The sequence below is a fragment of the Nerophis ophidion genome, linkage group LG07 (assembly GCF_033978795.1).
Source record: "Nerophis ophidion isolate RoL-2023_Sa linkage group LG07, RoL_Noph_v1.0, whole genome shotgun sequence".
NCBI lineage: Eukaryota > Metazoa > Chordata > Actinopteri > Syngnathiformes > Syngnathidae > Nerophis > Nerophis ophidion.
Genome location: NC_084617.1, coordinates 26,466,348 through 26,487,151, shown reverse-complemented (window position 1 = coordinate 26,487,151; position 20,804 = coordinate 26,466,348). Strand labels below are relative to the sequence as shown.

At 38.4% G+C, this 20,804-nt stretch overlaps 1 protein-coding gene across 1 annotated transcript in view; it reads right to left on the bottom strand.

The window, feature by feature from the left end:
* Positions 1-20,804, bottom strand: part of LOC133556168 (alpha-1,6-mannosylglycoprotein 6-beta-N-acetylglucosaminyltransferase B-like) — a 242,962-nt gene that overhangs the window by 22,085 nt on the left and 200,073 nt on the right. Inside the window, exons 10-14 of the mRNA XM_061905831.1 lie at positions 16,871-17,004; positions 15,384-15,514; positions 5,490-5,645; positions 5,269-5,415; positions 5,074-5,190 (exon numbers count right to left, since the gene is read on the bottom strand). Coding sequence (XP_061761815.1) covers positions 5,074-5,190; positions 5,269-5,415; positions 5,490-5,645; positions 15,384-15,514; positions 16,871-17,004 — 685 coding nt within the window. The remainder of the gene's footprint in view (positions 1-5,073; positions 5,191-5,268; positions 5,416-5,489; positions 5,646-15,383; positions 15,515-16,870; positions 17,005-20,804) is intronic.

Sequence of the window (20,804 nt, the reverse complement as noted above, 5' to 3'; positions counted from 1 at the left end):
AATAAATGGGCAATATAAAAACCTTTACATCCCACATTGCTCAACCGATTTGAACCGCTCCACCATCCACACACTCTAGTCACACTGGACATTCAGCCAGTTCTGAAAATTCCCTGATTACTCGAAATTACCAGGAATTTCCCACTATTGATAATGAATGGGCAATATACAAACCTTTACATCCCACATTGTTCAACCGATTTGAACCACTCAACCATCCACACACTACACACTGGAAATTCAGCCGGTTCTGAAAAATTCCTTGATTACCTGGAATTTTCCAGGAATGTCCCCCTATTGATAATGAATGGGCAATATACAAACATCTAGGTCTCACATTGCTCAACCGCTTTGAACCATTCCACCATCCACACACTCTAGTCACACTGGACATTCAGCCAGTTCTGAAAATTCCATGATTACCCGGAATTTTCCAGGAATTTCCCCCTATTGATAATGAATTGGCAATATAAAAACCTTTACATCCCACATTGCTCAACCGATTTGAACCGCTCCACCATCCACACACTGTAGTCATACTGGACATTCAGCCAGTTCTGAAAATTCCCTGATTACCCGAAATTACCAGGAATTTCCCACTATTAATAATGAATGGGCAATATACAAACCTCTACATACCACATTTTTCAACCGATTTGAACCACTCCACCATCCACACACTCTAGTCACACCGGACGTTCAGCCGGTTCTGAAAAATTCCCTGATTACCTGGAATTTTCCAGGAATTTCCCCCATTGATAATGAATGGGCAATATGCAAACCTCTACGTCCCACATTGTTCAACCGATTTGAACCATTCCACCATCCACACACTCTAGTCACACTGGACATTCAGCCGGTTCTAAACATTCCCTGATTACCCGGAATTTTCTAGGAATTTCCCCACCATTGATAATGAATGGGAAATATACAAACTTCTCTATATCCCACATTTCTCAACCAATTCGAACCGTTCCAACATCCACACACTCCACTCACCCGGGATTTTTAAGCGTTTCAGTACATTTTATTTCAACTCAAGTGTATCGGCGGTTGGCCGGCTTACGCACAAAGGGCCCTTCCTACCGGTATTGAAAACTGTAGTATAGAATTAACTTTTACAAGCTCACCAGTGCGCCGCTAAAAATAGGTCCTTAACGCTAGGGCTTTTTATAACAATAGTGCTAATATTTGGTAATGTTCAGGTCGTGAAATGTAAATGGAGTATCGTTGGCGCTTTTTGATTGGTTATTTATTGGGTTTTATGGTTGAAGTAGACGCAGCGACGTCACGGCTCCCACTGGCTCCATTGTAAGTAGACTTTTATGTATGTTTATTTACGAATTAGAATGTATTAAAAAATAATGTGCTCTTGTCTCTCATAAGGATTGTGAAATATAGACAAAATTCCCCCCAAAAGTGCAGTTCCCCTTTAAGATTTGACAAGTGTTCTAATATCTGTTTGCTGTGCGATGTTGCCTTTTCCTACTTGACATCAAGTTCATGTTATTGTGGCGCTTTCATTAATGAAAAGTCGCTAGTAAAAAGTCACTTCCGGGATTGAACTCGCTTTTCACGCTGTCTTGTTTAATTCCAACCACAAAGTACCGTGCCACGTTACATCAAACATATCAGTAACAGCGTCGTAGCGTACGAGAAAGTAAATAATTCTATTACTTGTTACCGATAAAAGTATGCAGTGCCGTTTTCCGCTTTCACTACCTGTAAGTAACCTCAGCCATATACATGTGATGTACTTCGGTGGAACATCTTTGGGGATGTAACAAACCGAAACCTTTCTGCGGTCTTCCGGGTTGTGGCCGCCATTCGGATGCTGAGCTTGCAGAGATGCTGTCAAGCAATTAGCATTGCAGAAGGCAGGGAGGTAGCCAGCAAAGCATTTTGCTGTACTGACTAATGATGAAGGCTTCTGTTAAAAGGCTGACGCTTCAAAAGTGGATCAAATATGAAGACGAGGACAAGTCTCCTGCTTGCGGTCGTGTGATGTGCTTTGGGAAGGACAAGATTGGTACCGTAAACTCCAGACCGTAGGACAATACTTTTTTTCCCTACGCTTTGAACCCTGCGGCTTATAAAATGGTGCGGCTAATTTATGGATTTTTCTTGACTGACGGCCATAATGCAAATAGTTGTCGTGAAATGCATGTAAAGACAGTTTAAAGCTTTGAAGCGGAAGTACAGTTTCCGTTCCGTCGTCTAGTCGTCCATAGCGTTTCTACTCGTATAGGTTCTTTATTCATCATGCCAAGCAATGTTTTTAAGTTTTACAATATAACTCATTATTTACCAAAACATCCCATGTGTGATGTCTGTCGGAGTGTTGTCATGCTCAATTGTACGTTCTATTGTAATAAAATCAAGCTAACATTGTTACCATTAGCTAATATGCTAACACGTTTAAGAATGTCTTTGTTTGTACTAACTTAAAATGGCATTTTTCTTTTGTGTTGTTTCAGTTTCACCTATTCCTCAGTAAATTCACCAAAACGTCACCATGGAGTTATTGAGTCTGTTTAGCTGATTGGAGAGCTAGCTTCCACAGGTAGTGGGTCCATGATGATAACTTCTTATTTGTTTGATCAGCCGTTTTACTGCCCTGTTAAAGACACCGTTTGGAAAGAATTAAGTTATGTAAATAAAGATTTACAAAATATTTCTGTGTAAATAATTTTACAACAAACACCCTATTTTCCAGACTATAGAGTGGTGCGCTAAATTTCAGAAGAACTTGTATTTCTTATATTAGTCGCACTGGACGATGACATATATATGTTGTGAAATTAGTTATTTATACTGAAATATTTTGTAAATGTTTATTTACATACCTCAATTGTGTCCAAACAGTGTCTGTAACACGGCAGTAAAACGGCTGATCAAACAAAACAGAAGTCATCATCATGGACCTACTAGCTGCGGAAGCTAACTTTCCAATCAGCTTAACAGACTCAACAACTCCACGGTGACATTTTGGTGAATTTACTTTCAACTGAAACAATACAAACAAAATGTCATTAAAAGTTAATCAAACTAACACAGACACTCGTAAATGTGTTAGCATATTAGCTAATGCTAATGCCAATACTTGATTACATTACAATAGCATTTACAAATATGCATGAAAATAAACAAACTCACACATTGGACGCTTTAGAGAGTATAATGTGTTGTAGTTCCATTGTAAAACTTAAAAATATTGCCTGAAAAGATGAATGAAGAATCCTTATGAGTCGAAACGCCATGGATGGCTAGAAGATGAAACAGCACTTTTACTTCCGGTTAAACGCACTAAATACATTCAGTTTGAGCTAATGCTCAAACTAATGCTCGTCGTAAGCTAATGCTAATGCTAGAAGATTAAACAACACTTTTACTTTGGGTTAAAAGCACTGAATACATACATTCACTTTGACTTTCCAACTGAAACAATACGAAAATAATACCATTGTAAGTTAAAAATACTAACACAGACTTTCGTAAACATGTTAGCATATTAACTAATGTTAGCAACGTTAGCTTGGTTACATACGCAAATATGCATGAAAACACTCCTGTGACATTTGGGACGCTTTAGTGAGTATGAATTGATTTTGTTATATTGTAAAACTGAAAAACATTGCAACAAAAAGAAAAATCCATACGAGTAAAAACGCTATGGAGGGCTAGAAAATGAAACGGCACTTTTACTGTGGACCTGCAGTGAGCAAACTCGTCTAAAAGATGGCGCCATAGCACAATCTACAACACACCTTCACATTGTGTTTGTTTGTTTTTTTTACAAGCTGTCTGCGTTATGGCCGCATGAATTGGACGCACTGTTTTATAAGCCGCCTGGTTCAAAGTGTAAGAAAAAAAGTAGCGGCTTATAGTCCTGTGCAGCTAATATATGGGAAAAAAATAGTTTTCTTCTAAAACGTAGGGGTTGCGTCAAAAAAGGGTAATTATAAATGTACGTTGGTCTTCATGACATCCTGGATGGCGGCATCAAACTCCTGGATGTGTTTGAAGTCAACAGTATGCTTTAGTGAGTATTAATTGATTTAGTTCTATTGTACAACTTAAAACAGTGCCTGAAAAGATGAATGAAGAATCCACATGAGTAGAACGCTATGGACGGCTACAAGATGGAACAGGACTTTTACTTTGGGTTAAAAGCACTAAACACATTAAGTTTGAATTTACTTCAAACTGAAACAATACCAAAAGAATGCCATTGTAAGTTAATAATACTAAGGCAGACACTCGTAAACGTGTTAGCATATTAGCTAATGCTAACGACGTTAGCTTGGTTACATTACGACAGCAAGTACAAATATGAATGACAACACTCCTACAGACATCACACATGAGGTGCTATAGTGAGTATGAATTGTTGTAGTTCTATTGTATAACCTAAAAACATTGCCTGAATAAATGAATGAAGAATCCATACAAGTACAAATGCAATGGACGGCTAAAAATTGAAACAGCACCTTTACTTCCGGTTAAAAGCACTAAGTACATTCAGTTTGAATTTACTTCTAACTGAAACAATACAAAAACAATGCCATTGTAAGTTAAAAATACTAACGCGTTAGCATATTAGCTAATCCTAATGACGTTAGCTTGGTTATATACACAAATATGCATGAAAACACTCCTACAGACATCATACATTGGATGATTTAGTGAGTAAGAATTGTTCTAGTTCTATTCTCAAACCTAAAAACATTGCTTCAAAAAATGAAGACGTACGAATAAAAATGTTATGGACGGCCAGAAGATGAGGCACTTTTACTGTGCACACGGAAGCACCTGCAGTGAGCAAACTCGTCCACAAGATGGCGCCATAGCACCTTTTCAGTGTGTTTGCTTGTTTTGTTTTTTTTAAAGCTATCTGCGTTATGGTTGTCAGCATGAATTAGCCGCACCGTTTTATAAGCCGCCCGGTTCAAAGTGTAGGAAAAAGGTAGCGCCTTATAGTCCCGTGCAGCTAATATACGGAAAAATCTTGTTTTCTTCTCAAATTTAGCGGCCACGTCTTATATAAGGTAAAATAGAGTAATGCAAACATACGTTGGTCTTCATGACGTCCTGGATGGCGGCATCAAACTCCTGGGTGTTGTTGAAGTCGATGGTGATGACGTGCGGCCTCCCGATGTACTGCTCGGCGTAGGGATGCTGCGAGGACACCTGCAAGGGGATCAAACACAAACCTACTTCAGGAGACACCTCACCAGCTTCCTTGAAACGAGTCGGCGTCATTTTTACCTCCCTGGAGGTCGGCTTCCCTCGGAAGAAGTCGTGGTTGAGGGAACTGTGGGCGGGGCTGAACTTGGGCTGCAGGAACACGCAGCCGTTGGCGATGGCCTCCAAAGGGGCGGGGCCTTCGTACGGGAAGCCGAAGCCGACGAAGAGCTTGGGAGGGGCAGCGAGAAGGGACAGAGTGAGACGTCTTGTGCGGCGGGGAGGAAACGCCGCAGAGAATCCACCTTGGCCTTCCTGAGGAGCTGCTGCAGGTCCCGCGGCGGGAGAAGGCCGTGGTTCTTCACGAAGGCGGGGACCTCGGGGGGGCGCTGGGTTTCGTAGTACACCGTGCCGTGGATGTCCATGTGGCGGTGCAGGATGGACAGGAAGGTCTCCTTCCCCTTTTGAGACATGGCAAGTTCAGAGGAAAAAAAAAACCAACCTTAGCAAACACTTTCCACGCTGTTTGATGGGGTTGAAGTCCAGGTTTCTTGCAGAAATGTTGGAACCAGCGTCCTCTGCGGTAGACATTTATTTTCTTTATTGTTTTTTGAAAGAAAAAAAACTGCTTTTAATTCATGCAAAACACAAACCTCCACTGTCGAAAACGCTGCAGGGCATTTGGATCTAACCATCGATAGTATCGATACCAAGGTGGGTACTGTATCAGACATTTATTTAAGTTTCGATGTTTTGTCCGTACTTCCATTTAATTTCTGGATTTTACTAAAGAATTCTGCAAAAACCAATTCTCATCTGTAATTGCACGTCTCTCTCTTGCTCGCTCGCTCGCTACTGCTCCCTCAGGCCCACTTCAACCCCGTCCCCAGCTTGCTTTACTGCTGACCCACTTCATAAATATCACACGGCATCCGCCTCCAATTATCATTATTTATCTTGTTTCGTATTTACATTTGGTTGCATTTTTTTTGTTCACACTTGTAACTTTAATTCTGAAATTATTAAGCAACTACTAGCATCAGCCATTTTACATGGCGATTTCTGCACCCGCAAATTTGGTGATGAAAACTACAACTAAGATGAATTTCACACATTGTTTACAGTGGAAACACTTTGTAGGGCGCAGCATAACACATTCAGGTTCATGGAAAAATCTACTGCCGAGTTAAACAATGTACCATGGATAGCCTATACAGTATTGCCATCTAATGTCTTGGAAGTGCCACTGCACTGCAATTGAGACGATATGATATCCATCCATCCATTTCCTACCGCTTATTCCCTTTTGGGGAGATTATAATTAAAATGTTTTATGTTAATGTAATAATAAAACAAGACATAAGAACTGCACAACAGTTATTATAATCAGCTCATTATTAAATGTTAAAATAACATTTTATCATCAAAACAATATTTATTAACACACAAAAGTACCGATAATGTGTATATATATATATATGTTAATATATATACATATATATATATACACACATATATACATATATATAAATATATATATATATATATATATATATATATATATATATATATATATATATATATATATATATATATATATATATATATATATATATATTGATGCCATTGTTATTTTCACAATAAAATTTTGGCAACAGAGCTCCTTTTTTAATTTTTTTTACCATAAAATCGATGTTGTTGTTTTTTTTAACAGTGCGTTCATTTATGCCATTTTTTTAAAAACGAGACTACCGTTATTTTTTTACTTTAATGCTAGGGTGCTTAAGCTACCATTTGTTTTGTTTTTTTACCACAAAATCTATCCTGGTTTTTTTTTAACAGTGCCTTACAGTGTATTGAAAAACAACACTAGATAGTCAAATACCGCCTTATTTATTATGCAAGGTTGTTGAAAAACGATACGCTAGTTATTTACACGGTAAAATAATGCCTACTGAGCTGCCATTTTTTTTCCTATAAAATCTACGGTCTAAAAAAACTTTTTTTTTTACTGTAAAAACTGGACTTCTTTCTCTTTTTACAGTGCATTACTGTAACAGTACCACTTTAATTTTTTTTATGTTTCATTCATTTTTTTCATTAATTTTTCATTTATTTCAGGCAAACACATAAAAAAAGTACAACGTTGACAACACATTACAATATAAAATTATTATGTTAATGATGTATGAACTGGCAATTATTTTCTTTTTAATTTACTTTCTTTACCGTAAAATGTGTGCATGTTGTTGTTACAGTGCATTACTGTGTATTAAAAAACAGCATCACTGTAATTGTTATGGAACATTTTCAGATGACCGATATCTGAGCTGCCACTGTTTTCCCCATAAAATCTAAACTTTTTTTTTACAGTGCATTACTGTAAATAAAAAAAAAAACAGTACCAATACCACTGTCTTTTAACGGTAAAATTCCATTTGTATTTTTTACCGTAAAATCGTATTTTTTTGTGAGACTGAAAGCAAGAGGTTTTGACATGCAATAAGCATCATTCAAGCAGCGTTTTTCCAGGGAGACTGAATTATATATGACGTCCATTTTTATTAGGTATGATAAGATGCTCACTGCTGGAGCACAAGAGCAAAGGCAAGAAGCATCGATCTTTCGCCTGACGCAAAACGACTGATTGACACCCTCGTCTTTTTACTCTCCAACCTCCAGGGTTTTTTTTAATACGGACCGAAATGCATTTTGATGTAAAGCCGATTTGCTTTCCCTGGGAAAAAAAAAAATTACGCCCTGTAAAAGTTATGAATTATTTACTCATGCTGTGTCTGGGAGGCGTAAATCATTTATAAATGTCATGCAAATGTTACTACGCACTTTTCATTGTCTCCCAGCGACAAAATGGAGACCAACATCACGCCTGTTTCTGGAGTGGTGCAGAGTGTTGCACGGATTTAATAAAAATGGTGCAGACCGGCATATTTAAATGAGGATTTTGTGTGTACCATGGAGACACTCATTTCCCTGCACGTTCCCTGCTTCGTATTCTCCAACTTGTGTTATTTTGTTCTGGCTCTTTGAAAGACGAGCCATGAATTCCAGAATATAAGCTGCAACTTTACTTTCCCCCTACACTTTGAGCCCTGCGGCTAATTTATGGATTGTTGTTTGCTGGCAGACATGATGCAAATATAATGCATCGCACATGATATCACACACAAGTAAAGATGTTGCAAGACTGTCTGTATCACACATGGTTTTAACACACACGGAATCATGTTGCAGGACTGGTTGTATTGCATATGATGTCACACAAAATTAAGTACGCTGCAGGACTTATTGTATCGTACATGATATCACACACAGGTAACCCACTGCATGACTGCCTGTATCGCACATGTTATCACACACAAGTAAACACTCTGCAAGACTGCCTCTATCACATCTGATATCACACACAACTGAATCCCACTTGATATCACACAAGCAAACACACTGCATGACTGCTTGTATTGCACACGATATCATACACAATTAAAGACTCTGGAGGACTGCTTGTATCGTACATGATATCACACAAAATGAAAAGCACTCTGCAGGACTGCTTGTATCGCACATAATATCACACACAATTAAGCACTCTGCAGGACTTCTTGTATCGCACATGATATCCCACACAGGTAACACACTGCAGGACTGCTTGTGTCACACATGAGATCACACACGTAAACACTCTGCAGGACTTCTTGTATCGCACATGATATCCCACACAGGTAACACACTGAAGGACTGCTTGTTTCACACATGAGATCACACACGTAAACACGCTGCAGTACTGCTTGTATTGCACGTATCTCACACACACACAAGTAAACAAGCTGCAGGGATGCTTGTGTCAAGCATGATATTACACACAACTAAACACTCTGCAACACTGCTTGTATAGCACACGATATCACACACAAGTAAACACTCTGCAGGACTGCTTTTATCGCACAGGATATCGCACACAAGTAAACATGCTTCAAGACTGATTGAATCATACATGATATCACACAAAAGTAAATTCGCTTACGGACTGATTATATCGCACACAAGTAAACATGCTGCAGAACTGCGTGTATCGCACATGTAATGTCACACACACAAGTAAAAAAGCTGCAGGGCTGCTTGTGTCGTGCATGATATCACACACAAGTAAACACTCTGCAGGACTGCCTGTATCACACATAATATCACACACAAGTAAACACTCTGCAGAACTTCTTGTATCGCACATGATGTCACACACACATGTAAGCACGCTGCAGGGCTGCTTGTATTGCACTTGACATCTCACACACAAGTAAACACCCTGCAGGACTGCCTGCATCGCACATAATATCACACACAAGTAAACACGCTGCAGGGTTCCCTGTATCACACATGATATCACACACAAGTAAACACTCTGCAGGACTGCCTGTATCACACATAATATCACACACAAGTAAACACTCTGCAGAACTTCTTGTATCGCACATGATGTCACACACACATGTAAGCACGCTGCAGGGCTGCTTGTATTGCACTTGACATCTCACACACAAGTAAACACCCTGCAGGACTGCCTGCATCGCACATAATATCACACACAAGTAAACACGCTGCAGGGTTCCCTGTATCACACATGATATCACACACAAGTAAACACTCTGCAGGACTGCTTGTATCGCACATGATGTCACACACACAAGTAAACACGCTGCATGGCCGCTTGTATCGCACATGATATCTCACACACACAAGCAAAACAAGCTGCGGGGCTGATTGTATCGCACATGTTATCACACACAAGTAAACACTCTGCAAGACTGCCTCTATCACATCTGATATCACACACAACTGAATCCCACCTGATATCACACAAGCAAACACACTGCATGACTGCTTGTATTGCACACAATATCATACACAATTAAAGACTCTGGAGGACTGCTTGTATCGTACATGATATCACACAAAATGAAAAGCACTCTGCAGGACTGCTTGTATCGCACATAATATCACACACAATTAAGCACTCTGCAGGACTTCTTGTATCGCACATGATATCCCACACAGGTAACACACTGCAGGACTGCTTGTGTCACACATGAGATCACACACGTAAACACTCTGCAGGACTTCTTGTATCGCACATGATATCCCACACAGGTAACACACTGAAGGACTGCTTGTTTCACACATGAGATCACACACGTAAACACTCTGCAGGACTGCTTGTATTGCACGTATCTCACACACACACAAGTAAACAAGCTGCAGGGATGCTTGTGTCAAGCATGATATTACACACAACTAAACACTCTGCAACACTGCTTGTATAGCACACGATATCACACACAAGTAAACACTCTGCAGGACTGCTTTTATCGCACAGGATATCGCACACAAGTAAACATGCTTCAAGACTGATTGAATCATACATGATATCACACAAAAGTAAATTCGCTTACGGACTGATTATATCGCACACAAGTAAACATGCTGCAGAACTGCGTGTATCGCACATGTAATGTCACACACACAAGTAAAAAAGCTGCAGGGCTGCTTGTGTCGTGCATGATATCACACACAAGTAAACACTCTGCAGGACTGCCTGTATCACACATAATATCACACACAAGTAAACACTCTGCAGAACTTCTTGTATCGCACATGATGTCACACACACATGTAAGCACGCTGCAGGGCTGCTTGTATTGCACTTGACATCTCACACACAAGTAAACACCCTGCAGGACTGCCTGCATCGCACATAATATCACACACAAGTAAACACGCTGCAGGGTTCCCTGTACCACACATGATATCACACACAAGTAAACACTCTGCAGGACTGCTTGTATCGCACATGATGTCACACACACAAGTAAACACGCTGCATGGCCGCTTGTATCGCACATGATATCTCACACACACAAGCAAAACAAGCTGCGGGGCTGATTGTGTCGCATATGATATCACACACAATTTAACACTCTGCAGGACTGCTTGTATTGCACATGATATCACACACAAGTAAACATCCTGCAGAACTGCTTGTATCGCACTAGATGTCACACACACAAGTAAACACGCTGCAGGGCCGCTTGTATCGCACATGATATCTCACACACAAGCAAAACAAGCTGCGGGGCTGCTTGTATCGCACATGATATCACACACAATTTAACACTCTGCAGGACTGCTTGTATTGCACATGATATCACAACGTAAACACGCTGCATTTTAGACACAAGCCGAAATAATGTTTTTAGCTGATATTGGATTAAGATCAAAATATATTTATACAAAGCAATAGCAAAACAAGCCAAAAAGCATTTGAGGTAAAGAAAAAAAGGGAGGTGTTCTTACGTGCAGCTGCATGAGATGATGACACAGCAAGCATGTGAACAAAGAAAGAAACAGTAACACTTAATATAGGCAGCATCATACAGTATCATGTAGAATATTGTTCTCATTCCTCAGGACAGCATAAAAATGAGCATTCTGTGCAAACATACTTCACGTTGCAAAGTGTCAAAAAATGTTGCAGCAAAGCAGGTTGAGGATAAAACCTTTGGGGGGAGGTATTCCTCGCCTCTAGCAGACACTGAGAATCCTGACCAGCAAATAGAAACTAAATGTTCTTCCAGCTTTAGACTTTGGGTCACATTCCTGGACGAAGAACTTGCGGTCTGGGTGTCCACTTTTCGAACAGGAACCAAAAATATACAGTAGATTCCGGTTTATAATTAGCTACTTTTTTTCTACACTTTCGACGCTGCGGCTTATAAAACGGTGCGGCTAATTTATGGATTTTTCTCCGAAAACAGCTGTACTAAAACTAGTTTATTGTTGTTTTGTTTTTTTTTTTAAAAAGCAAGTACACCTAGAAAGTTTCCTCCAGAAGGTCTTATCTTTGGAAGAGAAAAGGTGAGGCCCTTAATCGCAGGAACACCATGCCTATTGTCAAACATGGGAGAGTGGTAGTATTATGATCTGGGCCTGTTTTGCTGACAGAACTGGTGCTTTACAGAGAGTAAATGGGTCAATGAAAAAGGAGGATTACCTCAATTCTTCAGGAAAACCTAAAATCATCAGCCCAGAGGTTAGGTCTTGGGCGCAGTTGGGTGGTCAAACAGGACAATGACCCCAAACACACATCAAAAGTGGTAAAGGAATGGCTAAATCAGGCTAGAATGAATGTTTTAGAATGGCCTTCCCAAAGTCCTGACTTAAACGTGTGGACAATGCTGAAGAAACAAGTCAATGTCAGAAAACCACAAAGTTCAATGAACTGCACCAATTTTGTCAAGAGGAGTGGTCAACAATTCAACTAGATGTTTACAAGAAGCTTGTGGATGGCTACCAAAAGTGCCTTATTGCAATGAAACTTGCCAAGGGACATGTAAGCAAATATTAACATTGCTGTATGTATACTTTTGACCCAGCAGATTTGGTCACATTTTTACCAGACCCATAATAAATTTATAAAGAAGCAAACTTCATGAATGTTTTTTGTGAACATTTATATTATATATATATATATATATATATATATATATATATATATATATATATATATATATATATATATATATAAACAACAATAGTGTCACAGTGGCTTACACTTGCATCGCATCTCATAAACTTGACAACACACTGTGTCCAATAATTTCACAAAGGTAAAATAAGTCATATTTTTGGTTCGTTTAATAGTTAAAACAAATTTACATTATTGCAATCAGTTGATAAAACATTGTCCTTTACAATTATAAAAGCTTTTTTTTTTTTTTAAATCTACTACTCTGCTTGCATGTCAGCAGACTGGGGTATTTATATTTGTATATATATATATATATCCATCCATCCATCCATTATCTACCGCTTATTCCCTTTTGGGGTCGCGGGGGGCGCTGGCGCCTATCTCAGCTACAATCGGCCGGAAGGCGGGGTACACCCTGGACAAGTCGCCACCTCATCGCAGGGCCAACACAGATAGACAGACAACATTCACACTCACATTCACACACTAGGGCCAATTTAGTGTTGCCAATCAACCTATCCCCAGGTGCATGTCTTTGGAAGTGGGAGGAAGCCGGAGTACCCGGAGGGAACCCACGCATTCACGGGGAGGACATGCAAACTCCACACAGAAAGATCCCGAGCCTGGATTTGAACCCAGGACTGCAGGACCTTCGTATTGTGCGGCAGACGTACTAACCCCTCTGCCACCGTGAAGCCCATATATATATATATATATATATATATATATATATATATATATATATATATATATATATATATATATATATATATATATATATATATATATATATATAAATATATATGTATATATATATATATATATATATATATATATATATATATATATATATATATATATATATATATATATATATATATATATATATATATATATATATATATATTAGGGGTAGGCAAATTAATGCGTTAATTACGCGTTAACTCATCAATCTATTAACGCCGACAATTATTTTATTGCACATTTGCGTATGTTGTTTACATGCTTTTATTTTGTTAACGCCTTTTCTTAAAAAGATGGCGTCGCCCGGATGGGCTTCGTTGTCGAGGGGCTCTTGGTAAAGATGGAACATTTGGCAAAAATACCGGACAATTCTGCAAATTTCATGGCCGGCTTACAGCGTGGTCACTCCGGGATCACTTACGACCGCCAGACAATTCTGGATGTGGATAGATTGGGCCGTTTTGGACTGAATGACGCGTGCTTGCTAGACCGGCTAGCTGGCATGGGAATACTTTGCCGGCTACATCCAGCGGCCTGTGAAGCAGCGGAGTATATGTGTTGTCTGTCTATTTAGCAATAATGCAGACGAGGAGTGTTGACTGAGTTCTTAACGTTTACTTTCAGAGCGTGCATATCACAACATACAAGATGCCGTCATGGCGACACAACCTATACCGGGCTACTGCGCATGCGCGTCACTCCTGTTGCATGCTGGGTAGGGTAGTTCTCATAACATCACAATATAGCACCATGTATATGCGTTCAGTTTATCAAAGCACAAAGCAAACAATCGGAAAATTCCCATCATATCAATTCTTAGATATGGTAATAAATATTTTAAGTGCACTACGCAGAATAAACACAACATTATTAATATTGCTACTACAGATAATTTGATCAAAAATTCCCTAAAACAGCCCACTACCTATAATATAGGTTTTTTAAACATAAGATCCCTGATAAAAAAAACGTTTCTGCTGTTACCTCAGAAATTGCCTGTTCAGATGTTATGATTGTGGCTCAGAGATTTGTATGTAGATTAGATTTATTTTCCATAACATTTATTTATATTTACATTTACATTTTTTGAGTTGATTTTCATAAAATATGCTATTTAACTGCTACTGTTTAACAAGGACTGATTTAAATTGTGTTTGCACAACAAGTGTTTTGGCGCTTTTGTTCATGTGGGAGAATATTCCAATAAAGGTGCATTACACACTACTTTTGAATTCATTATTGGGCTTTGCGTAAACAATGCAGTTAATCGCGATTAATCGGAGAAATAGTGTGATTAACTTCGATTAAAATGTTTAATCGTTGCCCAGCCCTAATATATATATATATATATATATATATATATATATATATATATATATATATATATATATATATATATATATATTTATACACACACGTATGCACTTACACACATATACAAATATAGACGGACATATACATACACACAAATTCAAATCAATTCAATACACACACATGCACTCACACACACTCGCACAAACACACATATGCATACATATTTACATATGTACATATTCATGCATAAAAATATATATATACATAAATACACACACATTTTTATACATATATATATACACACACACACACATTCATATATATATATATACATATAAATATGTATATATATATATATATATATATATGTATATATATATATATATATATATATATTATATATATATATATATATATATATATATATATATATATATATATATATATATATATATATATGTGTGTGTGTGTGTGTGTGTGTGTGTGTGTGTCGTACACCCGTTTTTTTATTGTTTTTTTACATAAATACTACATTTCAGGTCCTACAACAAAGTGTGATACAAGTATAGTGTGTACATACTGTAGTTGGTGTGTGACCAACCTTCCACATGTTAGCTTCTTTGCCGTACACCAGCGCCATGTTGTTGACTTTGTTCCTCTGGATGTTCATCCTGGTGGTGTCGTTCAGCTCCTCAGCCACAAAGCCCATAAAGGAGTTGTCTGGGGTGTGAGCTGCAAGGGGACAAACAATAAAACAAGATTGAGGTTACGACTGAACAAGTCCAATTCTGCATACAGTCGTCCCTTGGTACTTCACGCTTTACATATTGCAGCCTCACTCTACCCACATTGTTTTTCTGTTCTTTGTAAAGCCATTGCAGCGTCATTGTGGCCGAGATTAAGTGTGGAATTAAATTGTACATATGTCCTAAATGTATTACAGTGCAATATTTGTCTTATTTTCTACAAACCCCGTTTCCATATGAGTTGGGAAATTGTGTTAGATGTAAATATAAACGTAATACAATGATTTCCAAATCCTTTTCAACCCATATTCAGTTGAATATGCTACAAATACAAGATATTTGATGTTCAAACTCATAATTTTTTTTTTTTTGCAAATAATAATTAACTTACAATTTCATGGCTGCAACACGTGCCAAAGTAGTTGGGAAAGGGCATGTTCACCACTGTGTTACATCACCTTTTCTTTTAACAACACTCAATAAATGTTTGGGAACTGAGGAAACTAATTGTTGAAGCTTTGAAAGTTGAATTCTTTCCATTCTTGTTTTATGTAGAGCTTCGGTCGTTCAACAGTCCGGGGTCTCTGCTGTCGTATTTTACGCTTCATAATGTACGCGCACTCTTTTACTAGGAAGCCACGCTGTTGTAATACTTGGCTCGGCATTGTCTTGCTGAAATAAGCAGGAGCGTCCATGATAACGTTGTTTGGATGACAACATTTGTTGCTCCAAAACCTGTATGTACCTTTCAGCATTAATGGTGCCTTCACAGATGTGTAAGTTACCTATGCTTTGTGCACTAATACACCCCCATACCATCACAGATGCTGGCTTATAAACTTTGCGCCTATAACAATCCGGATGGTTATTTTCCTCTTTGCTCCGGAGAACACCACGTCCACAGTTTTCAAATTTAATTTGGTATGTAAACTCGTCAGACCACAGAACACTTTTCCACTTTGCATCAGTCCATCTTAGATGAGCTCGGGCCCAGCGAAGCCAGCGGCGTTCCTTGGTTTTGTTGATAAATGGGTTTTGCTTTGCATAGTAGAGTTTTAACATGCACTTACAGATGTAGCAAACAACTGTAGTTACTGACAGTGGTTTTATGAAGTGTTCCTGAGCCCATGTCGTGATATCCTTTACACACTGATGTCGGTTTTTTATGCAGCACCGCTGAACATTATCATACATACCTGATTTGCTGCAGTAACAAATCACTAATAAAGTAGTGATAAATAACAGTACTAATAGTAAAAATGTGTAGAATTGTTTGAGGAACTATTGATCTATGAGAAGATGAAATGATGGTACAATTACGAGTTTTGAAGACTTCACGTACGGAACATGGTCATGTACTGTTGGCTGTTGAGGTTCCAGTAGCCCCAGTTGGTTCTGTAGCCGTGCAGGGTGGCGTACTCCTCGTGGTTGTAAGCCGGCTCCGTGCCGAAAGTGTCGATCACTCGGATGCGGCACCTGGGACAAAATTCGACGCAAGTTAGGCTAAAAAAAGAACCGGCTTGTTGAGGTGGCTAAAAATAAAGAAACCTCTTTTTTTGTTGCCAATACTCTTTATAGCAAACAATAAAAACACTGTACTGCACTCTAGCAGTGACAGTAACAGTAACAGAAGCCTAAATGATTCATCAGTGACCCCCAGGCGGTCCAACACACTTTATGCAGTTCAGAAAGGACAATGACATGGACACACTACTATGTAATAATGATAAGTATAAATAAAATATAATTATAATCATGTTAGCATTTAAGATGGAGTTTAATGATTTAGTTGTCAGATTCCAAGTTTCCAGCAAGCGGTGAGCATGTTAAATGTGAAAAGAGGAATCACAGGATAAGAAAACATGTTACAGAGCAGTGAAATATGATAATGCATACATTTTTGATCACAATCAGCATACTTGCCAACCTTGAGACCTCCGATTTCGGGAAGTTGGGGGGGCGTGGTCGGGGGTAGTGCTGGGGGCGTGGTTAAGAGGGGAGGAGTATATTTACCGCTAGATTCATAGATTCACCAAGTCAAGTATTTCATATATATATATATATATATATATATATATATATATATACATATTAGGGGTGTGGGAAAAAATCGATTCCAATACGAATCGAATCCTTTGTGCAATTCAGAATCGATTCTCATTTTTTAGAAATCAAATTTTTTTTTTCATCAATCCAACAAACCACTACACAGCAATACCATATCAAAGCAATCCAATTCCAAAACCAAACATGACTCAGCAACACTCAGAACTGCAATAAACAAAGCAATTGAGGAGACAAAACACGACAGAACAAACCAGAAGTAGTGAAACAAAAATGAATATTATCAACAACAGTATCAATATTAATTATAATTTCAGCATAGCAAGGATTAAAAATCCCTCAATGATATTATCATTAGACATTATTATATATATATATATATATATATATATATATATATATATATATATATATATATATATATATATAGGCTTCACGGTGGCAGAGGGGTTAGTGCGTCTGCCTCACAATACGAAGTTCCTGCAGTCCTGGGTTCAAATCCAGGCTCGGGATCTTTCTGTGTGGAGTTTGCATGTTCTCCCCGTGAATGCGTGGGTTCCCTCCGGGTACTCCGGCTTCCTCCCACTTCCAAAGACATGCACCTGGGGATAGGTTGATTGGCAACACTAAATTGGCCCTAGTGTGTGAATGTGAGTGTGAATGTTGTCTATCTATTTGTGTTGGCCCTGCGATGAGGTGGCGACTTGTCCAGGGTGTACCCCGCCTTCCGTCCGATTGTAGCTGAGATAGGCGCCAGCGCCCCCCGCGACCCCGAAAGGGAATAAGCGGTAGAAAATGGATGGATGGATATATATATATATATACATATATATATATATATATATATATATATATATATAAAGAACAATAGTGTCACAGTGGCTTACACTTGCATCGCGTCTCATAAACTTGACAACACACTGTGTCCAATAATTTCACAAAGGTAAAATAAGTCATATTTTTGGTTCGTTTAATAGTTCAAACAAATTTACATTATTGCAATCAGTTGATAAAACACTGTCCTTTACAATTATAAAAGCTTTTTTTTTTTTTTTCAAATCTACTACTCTGCTTGCATGTCAGCAGACTGGGGTAGATCCTGCTGGAATCCTATGTATTGAATGAATTCAGAATCGTTTTGAATCGGAAAAATATCGTTTTTGAATCGAGAATCGAATCGAATCGGAAAAAATCAATATATTATCGAATTGTGACCCAAGAATCGATATTGTATCGAATTTGGGATGCCCAAAGATTCGCAGTTCTAATATAAGTTTCAGTGTTCCTTTATTTACACATTTACACACACATAACACTCATCTACTCATTGTTGAGTTAAGGGTTGAATTGTCCATCATTGTTTTTCTAACCATATGCATGTACAATGGCAGTATTGTCCTGTTTAAGAGTCTCACAACATTGCTGTTTGGCAGAAGAACTGCTTTACGGTAGACGAAAATGGACTGCTGTTGTTGTGTGTTTTTTTTCCGCGCTGGGAGGACGTTAATGAAATTGCCTAACAATAAACCCAGATAAGAAACCAAGAACTCGCCCTCGATCATTCCAAGTTATAAATTAATTGGGGACACACGCTCTTTATACACGTCACTCAGGTCCGCATGGAGCTGGAGGCGGCGTGACCACCATCGCCGGCTGAATTTCGGGAGATTTTTGGGAGAACATTTGTCCCGGGAGGTTTTCGGGAGAGGCGCTGAATTTTGGGAGTCTCCCGGAAAATCCGTGAGGGTTGGCAAGCATGACAATCAGATAAAAACAGGGGATGGCATGGTGGTATCAAACAAGGAGCGTGCCTCTGGTACGTGAATAAATGTGAAAAGAGGATTCATGGGACCAGTATCAAACAACAAGAAAACATGTTACAGAGCAGTAAAATATGAAAATTATTATATTTTTTAAAACAATGAGATAAAACACACACACTAGGACCAATTTAGTGTTGCCAATCAACCTATCCCGAGGTGCATATCTTTGGAAGTGGGAGGAAGCCGGAGTATCCAGAGGGAACCCAAACATTCAGGGGGAGGACATGCAAACTCCGCACAGTAAGATCCCAAGCCCGGGATTGAACCCAGGACTACTCAGGACCTACGTATTGTGAGGCAGACGCACTAACCCCTCTGCCACCGTGAAGGCCTACAGAGCAGTGAAATATAATTATATTTTTGATCACAACCAGATAAAAACAAGGGATGGCATTGTGGTATCAAATCAGAAACGTGCCTCTGGTACGTGAAAAAAGGTGATTAGAGGAATCACAGGACAGGCATCAAACAGCAAGAAGACATGTTACAGAGCAGTAAAATCTGAAAAATATCATATTTTTGACCACAATCCGATAAAACAAGGGATGGTATGGTGGTATCAAACAAGAAACGTCCCTCTGGTACATGAATAAATGTGAAAAGAGGAATCACAGGAAAAGAAAACATGTTTCAGAGCAGTGAAATATGATAATTATATTTTTGATCACAATCAGATAAAAACAAGGGATGGGATGGTGGTATCAAACAACAATTGTGCCTCTGGTACATGAATAAATGTGAAAAAAGGAATCCTGGGACCGGTGTCAAACAACAAGAAAACTTGTTACAGAAGAGTAAAATATGAAAATTTTTATATTTTTGATAACAATGTAATAAAAACAAGGGATGGCATGGTGGTATCAAACCAGAAACGTGCCTCTGGTACATGAATACATGTGATTAGAAGAATAACAGCACTGGTATTAAACAACAAGAAAACATGTTACAGAGCAGTAAAATAGGAAAATTATTATATTTTTGATAACAATGTGATAAAAACAAGGGATGGTGGTATCAAACAAGAAAGTTGCCTCTGGTACATTAATAAATGTTGAAAGAGGAACCATAGGGTCTGCATCAAACAACAAGAAAACATGTTACAAAGCAGTAAAATATGGTAATTATGATATTTTTGATTACAATCTGGTAAAAAAAAGTGTTGCCATTGTGGTATCAAACAAGAAATGTGCCTCTGGTACATGAATAAATGTGAAAAGAGGTATCAGTGGGCCGGTATCAAACAACAAGAAAACATGTTACAGAGCAGTAAAATAGGAAAATTATTATATTTTTGATAACAATGTGATAAAAACAAGGGATGGTGGTATCAAACAAGAAAGGTGCCTCTGGTACATGAATAAATGTGATACGAGGAACCATAGGGTCGGT